An 8,926-nucleotide genomic window follows, 5' to 3' on the forward strand; every position below is an offset into this window, starting at 1 on the left:
TTCTATTCAGTCTGCCCAGCTACAGAATTGTATGTGTACTGTGTACGGAGCATAGTACCTTAACCTGCATAGAACCTGCACATTATGGTACACCGGACTCGATCGCATAGAACCGCTCATGCAGCTACTGTATGCCCTGGTTTGCAGTATGTGAATAAAAAAAATAATAAAGTGTCTGAAAAAAACTACAGTAACATGCATTCGTACAGTACTTAAGGAATCGAACCCTGGACTCTGAGTATAGGAAGCGAAACACTTCACCACTTCGCCGCAGACAAATGTATAAATCCGTTGGTTTTGATTATGCTGTAATGGCTACGGGATTAGGACGATAACACTGTAGAAAATTCCTAATCTTGAGAGGCAATAGTGAACTTGTAACACACATCCATTTGCGACAGTGTACACTACTGGTTTTACAGTACTGTGTTTTGTCTGCGGGACTTGCACGCTCACATACAGTATTCATAAAGTATTGTAGATGGATCATATACTGTATGCTGTACTACTGTATTTGCGTCGGTGTCGTACTGTATATACTGTACAGTACTGTATTAAATAATGCAGCGTAATGAGTACAGTATTTGCTGTATGCAGCGTAATGAGACGCCTTAGTAAAGTAGTCCTTATTATGTATGTCAGTATTGTATTTTAATGGAGACCACACGCATGCGCAGTGGTGATTGTAAAAAGCGACATCTGGTGGCTGATCGCAGGTATTACACGTAAAGGTAACGCCAAACGTCAAATGTCTGTCTCCGTGCGATTAGATAGCCTCTCTGTGGCTAGGCGCGCCTCGCTACGCCACAGTACGCTGCGTATGGTCGAACGGGACAACCGCCGCGGCCACTCAAGATAAAGGTGGCTACATCTGTAGACTGGTTGATAAAGAGATAGTATACTACTAATATTATATATACTGGTGGTCAGGTCACTGGTCACTAGTCACACTGGCAGTGGCACTCCTGCAGCAAAAGTGTGCACTGTTTAATTTTAATATAATATTATGTACTCCTGGCTCCTGCTATAACCTATAACTGGCACTGCAGTAGTGCTCCCCAGTCTCCCCCACAATTATAAGCTGTGTGAGCTGAGCAGTCAGACAGATATATAATATATATAGATGATGCAGCACACTGGCCTGAGCCTGAGCAGTGCACACAGATATGGTATGTGACTGACTGAGTCACTGTGTGTATCGCTTTTTTCAGGCAGAGAACGGATATATTAAATAAACTGCACTGTGTGTCTGGTGGTCACTCACTATATAATATATTATGTACTCCTGGCTCCTGCTATAACCTATAACTGGCACTGCAGTAGTGCTCCCCAGTCTCCCCCACAATTATAAGCTGTGTGAGCTGAGCAGTCAGACAGATATATATAATATTATATATAGATAATAGATGATGCAGCACACTGGCTTGAGCCTGAGCAGTGCACACAGATATGGTATGTGACTGAGTCACTGTGTGCTGTGTATCGCTTTTTTCAGGCAGAGAACGGATTATAAATAAAACTGGTGGTCACTGGTCACTATCAGCAAAACTCTGCACTGTACTGAGTACTCCTAATGCTCCCCAAAATTAGTAAATCAAGTGTCTCTCTAATCTATTCTAAACGGAGAGGACGCCAGCCACGTCCTCTCCCTATCAATCTCAATGCACGTGTGAAAATGGCGGCAACGCGCGGCTCCTTATATAGAATCCGAGTCTCGCGATAGAATCCGAGCCTCGCGAGAATCCGACAGCGTCATGATGACGTTCGGGCGCGCTCGGGTTAACCGAGCAAGGCGGGAAGATCCGAGTCGCTCGGACCCGTGAAAAAAAACATGAAGTTCTGGCGGGTTCGGATTCAGAGAAACCGAACCCGCTCATCTCTAGTATATACATGTAGGCATTATACACAGGTGCAGCAGTATATACATGTGGGCATTATACACAGGTGCAGCAGTGTACTGTATACGGCTGGTAACTGTGAGTTTTGATCAGAGATGTGCGGACAAGGTAGGCAGGTGAGGGGGTATTTGGAGGAACTGCCTCACCTGTTATAGACTTATTACTCCAAAAATGACTAGAAAAATACAAAGAAGATGTTTATAATTTATTCTTTGTATTCTTCAAATAATTTTTATATGTACAGATGTATCCACACTCATCCATCCCATGTACGCATCACGGTATAGATGGTGCGACTGGTGTTTCTGCATCCATATACTTCTATGGAGCGAATACCATCTGCAACTAGTTGCAACGCGTTGCACCATTGCCGTGATGTGTATGCCCGTGTGTACTCATTGCAGCAAGGACGATGGCTGGATACATCTGTATGACAGGATAGGCTGCCTAACAGTGACCTATATACGCTGAGATACTAGAGACAGCTACAGCTGTGTGACTGTCCTAATGAGAATTCTATAACCACACAGCCTTGTACATATGTTACATTAATAAGTTGTGTATGTTTCTTCACAGAGTAACCTGGATGTGACATGTTGAACCAGACTTACATGAATGGATTCCACTTGTTACCATTTTACGCAAAATCATATTATATATTGCCAGCAGTATGTGTATTTTTCTTCCTATATATATTTGGAGTACTTACTAATGCTATTATAATAACAGTGATATACATTGATTACCAGTTACACACCCCCATGTATCTATTTCTCTGTAACCTGGCCTTAGTAGATATCTGTTATACAACCACTACTGTCCCTAACCTGTTGTACATGTTACTATCTGGAGATAATACAGTGTCCTTCATACAGTGCTTCACCCAGATGTACTTTTATTTTTTGGCTGCTTCCTCAGAAGATTATCTAATATTTATTATGGCATATGACCGATATGTTGCTATATGTGATCCTTTACACTATCACAATATTTTAAACAGTAAACTCTGTCTTGTATTGGCATCTGGCACTTGGATAACAGGAAGCTTAAACTCATTTGTGCTTACAATCCCAGCATCACACATGTCCTTCTGTCAGTTTCGCACCATACACCAGTTTTTCTGTGATGCTAGAGCTCTGATAAACATTTCCTGTGCTGGCAGTAAAGATGTTTATATAGCAATATATTTGGTTATATTGGTATATGGAGTTTTACCAATCATGTTCTGTTTGACATCTTATATAAAAATTATCAGGGTCATCTTGCAGATAAAATCTAAGGATGGCAGAAAGAAAGCCTTCTCCACCTGCTCATCACACCTCAGCGTTGTCATTATGTTCTATATGACAGTTTTCTCTGTGTACATGATGCCACCATCAGATTACTCTGATGTCCTAGAACCAGTGTTTAGTGTACTGTACTCAGTTGTCACTCCCATGCTGAACCCTCTGATCTACAGTCTACGGAATAAAGACATGAAAAGTGCTCTGCTGAGACTAATGGGGAAAAAAAGTATTTCTGAACAGTGAGGGAGAATGTGCAAAACATTTCATATGATAGTATATGATTTATAACAAAATGTAGCAATTTATTGTTAATGACTATGAATTTGCTCTTATTGATCCTTTATACTCCGAACATTTTCTAATTGGTTTGTACTGTCTGCAGCAACTTTTTTTATTGCTTTTCAGCATCAACTGAGAATTTCAGTTCAATGCTCCATTCTACACAATGTTGATGTTGTGTGGAGTTGAGCAATTGTTACTACTGCGTATGCATCTTCTACTGCGCATGTGCCACGATGTTCTTTCGATGGCTGTCGCAAAGATTATTTATTTGCAAAGTGATTGACAGGCAGGAATCATTTGGGGGAGGGGGGGGGTGCAAAAATTCAGGGATGTCAATTAATTTTGGTAGCATATCTGAGACCTTACAGTGACCCAGGCTGTAAGGTCTGAGGCATCTTACTGTCTGCAGCAATGCCGCGCGTCCACAGTACTTCGATAACTGTGATCTGTGACGGATTCTGCATCTTTGTATACTGCAATGGGATTTGCCAAGTCGTCTGCAATTATTTCAATACAAATCCTGGTGGCTGCAGCATTTGCATATTTTTGCAGCAGCGACTGCACTAGCATACCGTATGTCTCTGAATCAGGCAATATATCTGATTCCATTTTAGCAAGAGTCTACTAGTATGTGTGCTCACTGTGGGGCTTATCTACAGTCAGACATGTTTGCACACAGAAAGAAGACCTACAAAACAATGCCATGCCTTCCCAGATACACAATATAACTGTACACTTATCTCAAGATAAATCCTGTTTAAAATTTGTACTTTGCACTCATCCCTAAGAATAGCTTAAACATGCAAAATAGTTTTGCAGCACTTAATGTTATGTGTAGGAGTACATGTCGCCATATGCTCAATAGCAATCTCTAATAATAACTAAGCCAGTATACTGTACCTAGTGTGGCTGGCCAGAGACCACGGATCAAATCTTATTGGGGTACATGTGAAAATGATAGAAGAGGTAGGTGTCAAATGGGTGAAACCCCCATCCGGGTGGTCGTGTGAACTCAGACAGATAGTCAGTGTGAACTCTCTGCAAGTACTTCAGTCAGAGTGAACAGCTGACTGATGGCTTCTTCAATAGGTAAGTAAAGGTGCAGCCTGTAAATGCTAAAGTGAGAAAATCAAATTTGTATACAATATTAATTAATGCAAGTTTGGTTGCTCAATATAAAATGTAATAAAATTAAAATTATACAAATATTGTCACAGGACATTCTTTTATCTGATTCTGGTGGCCCAATTCCAGTGGCTGGAGGCATTGGGTGTGAGCAGTGCCAGATTACAGATATGCCTCCACATTGCCATGTGCCCACAGTGCCACATATGCCCCCACAGTGCCAGATTACAGATATGCCCCCACAGTGCCAAATTCAGATATGCCCCCACAGTGCCATATTCCCACAGTGCTAGATATGCCCCCACAGTGCCAGATTACAGATATTCCCCCCAGTGCCATGTGCCCACAGTGCCAGATATGCCCCCACAGTGCCAGATATTCCCCCACAGTGCCAGATTACAGATATGCCCCCCCAGTGCCATGTGCTCACAGTGCCAGATATGCCCCCACAGTGACAGACATGCCCCCACAGTGCCAGATTACAGATATGCCCCCACAGTGCCATGTGCCCACAGTGCCAGATATGCCCCCACAGTGCCAGATACAGATATGAACCCACAGTGCCATGTGCCCACAGTGCCAGATATGACCCCACAGTGCCAGATATGTCCCCCACAGTGCCATATACAGATATGACCCCACAGTTCCATGTGCACACAGTGCTAGATATGCCCCTACAGTGCTAGATTACAGATATGCCCCCACAGTGCCAGATATGACCTCACAGTGCGAGATACAGATATGACCCCAAAGTGCCATGTGCCCACAGTGCCAGATATGCCCCCACAGTGCCAGATATGATGCCAGTGCCAGATACAGATATGCCCCCACAGTGCCATGTGCCCACAGTGCTAGATATGACCCTGCAGTGCCATGTGCCCACAGTGCCAGATATGCTCCTACATTGCCAGATATGCCCCCACAGTGCCAGATTACAGATATGACCCCACAGTGCCCACAGTGCCAGATATGCCCCCACAGTGCCAGATATGCCAGATATGCCCCCACAGTGCCACATATGACCCCACAGTGCCACATATGACCTCACAGTGCCAAATATGCCCAACATTGCCAGATATGCCCCACATTGCCAGATATGCCCCCACTAAGCCATGTGCCCACAATGCCAGATATGCCCCCATAGAAGAGCTCACCGTTGCTATGTGGAGAGCGCAGCGCGCGCTTCTCCTGCCTGCCACCCTGCTTCTCAGTCTGATCTCCGGCGGTGACGGCAGCGTGTATATCTCAAATCAGGCGCTGGTCCGCAAGCTCTCATTGGCTGACGAACCGGCCCCTGATTTGAGCTACACATGCTGCCGTCACTGCCGGAGATCAGACTGAGAAGCAGGGTGCCAGGCAGGAGAGGCGTGGCTTCGGGTGGCTGGGCGGCGGATCGGGATCGACCGGTGCAGACCACATGAAATCAATGCCTGCATCCAGGTACTCCAAAATTTGCCTCACCATGGTGAGTGCAGAAAGTGAGTGCTGCAGGTAACTATATGGGTTTTTATTAGGGGTGTGCCCCGGGTCATTTTTCGGTTTTTGTGTTTTGGTTTTGGATCTGCATCTCCTTAGTGTTTTGGATCTGTATTGGATATGCCAAAACGAGATAGCTTTTGGATCTTCAGACTTCGTGCACTGGCACCAGAAGGCCTAAATGAGTATATAAACTAAAATGCTTTCATTTAACAAATTCTCTAGTCAGTAACTCTAATTCTGAACAACTGACGAACAATATGGTCCTTTAATAATAATTTTCAGTACTCTTTGGGCCAGCATTATCATCTAATCCGTCTTTTCCTTCTTCTTCCTATACCATTTCCCTCTCTTCCTCCATTTTGCTTGTTATTATAAACCTTTTCAATATATATATATATATATATATATATATATATGTTTGGATGAGTACGAATAGGTAGGGGTATTGGCGACCAAATGGTGTTTATAAATAAAATTTATTTATAGGACTAAAATGCGATTTACAAAGGACATGGTAAAAACTATTTTTTGTAAAAAGGTATGAATAATTTATTTGTCAAAATATATAAGAACACTAATTTTAAAAAGAAAATGTTTCTCAACATATAGCTACATATATCATAAAAAGTGGTCAAATGGTATATGTGAGTAATAAAAGGTTTTAGATAGGTATCAAAGAGTATATATAAAAAAAAAAACACTTTCTTAAGACATAAAAAGGATAAAAAATTGTAACTGGTAATTAGATGAAAATAGATTAACTTAAAAATGGAGGGTCATACAGGAAATACCAACGCGTTTCGTCAGTCTGACTTCATCAAGGGGTAATGACCAAGTGTGCAGGACAGACTTATATACCTGCTATAAAAGGGTTTCTAATTGTGACATCACTTCCTGTTAATTAACATTGTGTAGGTATAAAATAACTATGATTTTTATAACTAACAAAAAACAAAGATGGAGCTGTTTCAATAGATTAAGAAGAGACATCATATGTTGATTATTTCAAAAATCGAGCTTAGATAGTTCATAAAAACAGTTTAGCAGCCGATTTCATTAATTCTTGGCACTTCCGCAACACTTCCTGTATCGGTGGCTGCAAAGTGCGCATGCGCGAACGCCCCACTTCCGGTTTCGCGTACATAGGAAAGGCTGTGTTCAGAGCTTTAAGCCCCACTTCCGTCCTCAGTGTTCGGTAAACGTGCCCCACTTCCGGTGCGCGTGTCCGCAACGTCATATGACGCTTCTTCCTGGTTATCTTTATAGGCATGTCGTCTAGGGAGTTTAGTGGACTGCCGGCGGCCATTTTAGCGGAGTCCATGTGTGCAGACATAGATGTTTAGTTGTTTGTTTTGCAGGCTCGGTTTCATGAAAAACAATAAATAAAATAAAGTGCAATCAATATCGTTCACACAGATTCATCCTTATTCATTACTAAGATACTTTTACTGTGGATTGAGCATGAAAAATAAACGATATAATATATATTTTCTTTTTGTATGATAAGGCTAGTGATCCAATGGGGAAGTATATTTATTTCTAAAGGATAGGTAATTCTAATAGCAACATATAGAGAGTATATATTAAGAAAAAAAGAGGGTGAATAAAACAGGGAACTAAGTTGACTATTAAATTAAAATGTTGTTTACTTATGATATTAGTATTTATAAGAAATATAGTGCATAATTAATATGGACATTATAATTAATATTAATATGATAATTTCAGGTGATGCATATTTCGGTATATAGTGCTTATTAGTATAATTAGAATGTGAACTGAGTGAAGAATACATACTAATGCGGTGCTGTGTGCATATGCACATATATACATACACATATAAACATACACACATATGTGCATACACATCTGTCTGTGCCTCAGTGTGTGCCCACTCACCTAAGTAGCCGTATGTGTGCATATACGTAGGCTCTATTCTGACATGATAATGTTCAATGCCTATTTTTTTATAGTACTTTAGCTTCCCAGGTGGTCTCCCCCTTGGTACTAATAAAGCCCAACACTGCTTAGCTTCCAAGATCGGGCGGGTTTGGGCGTGGAGCCAGTGTGGTATGACTGTATCTGTTGGCTATTAAACACAATACTCATTTTGATGTCAGACTTTTTTATTTTTGAGCTACATATTAATAAATAGGTGCATATATACATAATCAGTGTGGTGAAAATGAGTAAAGATAAAATGAAGAGAATACATGTAGTGAGGAACCTTCATAAAAATGGGGCGATTTCATAACCCTCATTGAATCCTGTGGGGTGCAGCGTGTTTAGCTGATAGATCCAATACATTTCTCGTTGAGATAATTTGTTTGCCAAATCTCCGCCTCTTTCACCGATCTGTACGTGTTCAATGGCTTTAAATGTCAGGTCTTCTGGGTTTGATTTATGTTTCAAGATGAAATGTCTGTAGATGAGGTGAGTATCAATCTTGTTTTTGATATTCCTGACGTGTTCTTGAATCCTCAGTTTTAGCGGCCTCTTGGTTTTCCCCACGTACTTCTTCTTACACGTGCATTCCAATAAGTATATTACAGAGCTGGTGTTGCAGTCTAGAAATTCCTTTACCTTGAATTCTTGAATATCCCCTGAATCATGAAATGTTTTTCTGTTTGGATTCAGGAACTTGCAGATATTACATCGTCAACATTTAAATGCTCCTACGCATTTCAAAAATGTTTGACTGGTACTCTCATTAGTGGTATCACGTAGCATGCTAGGTGCAAGATGGTTTTTAAGATTCTTGGATTTGCAGAAGACTATCTGTGGTTTTTCTAGGAGGATTTCTTTCAAAACAGGATCCATGAGTAATATTTTCCAGTGTTCCCTGAATGATGATTT

General features: G+C 41.4%; 1 protein-coding gene and 1 pseudogene across 1 annotated transcript; one reads left to right on the forward strand and one right to left on the reverse strand.

Moving 5' to 3' along the window:
- Positions 1-2,785: 2,785 nt before the first annotated feature.
- On the forward strand, positions 2,786-3,427 carry LOC134944280 (olfactory receptor 1-like). Its single transcript, XM_063932859.1, has one exon. The coding sequence runs from the start codon at positions 2,786-2,788 to the stop codon at positions 3,425-3,427; it is 642 nt and encodes a 213-aa protein (XP_063788929.1).
- Positions 3,428-8,034: 4,607 nt separating this feature from the next.
- On the reverse strand, positions 8,035-8,154 carry LOC134946204 (5S ribosomal RNA; annotated as a pseudogene).
- Between the last annotated feature and the right edge of the window lie 772 nt (positions 8,155-8,926).

The sequence above is a fragment of the Pseudophryne corroboree genome, chromosome 7, assembly GCF_028390025.1.
Source record: "Pseudophryne corroboree isolate aPseCor3 chromosome 7, aPseCor3.hap2, whole genome shotgun sequence".
NCBI lineage: Eukaryota > Metazoa > Chordata > Amphibia > Anura > Myobatrachidae > Pseudophryne > Pseudophryne corroboree.

Excerpts from the sequence above, each read along its gene's own strand:
- LOC134944280 (XM_063932859.1), top strand. The coding sequence starts at position 2,786 with ATGTACTTTTATTTTTTGGCTGCTTCCTCAGAAGATTATCTAATATTT.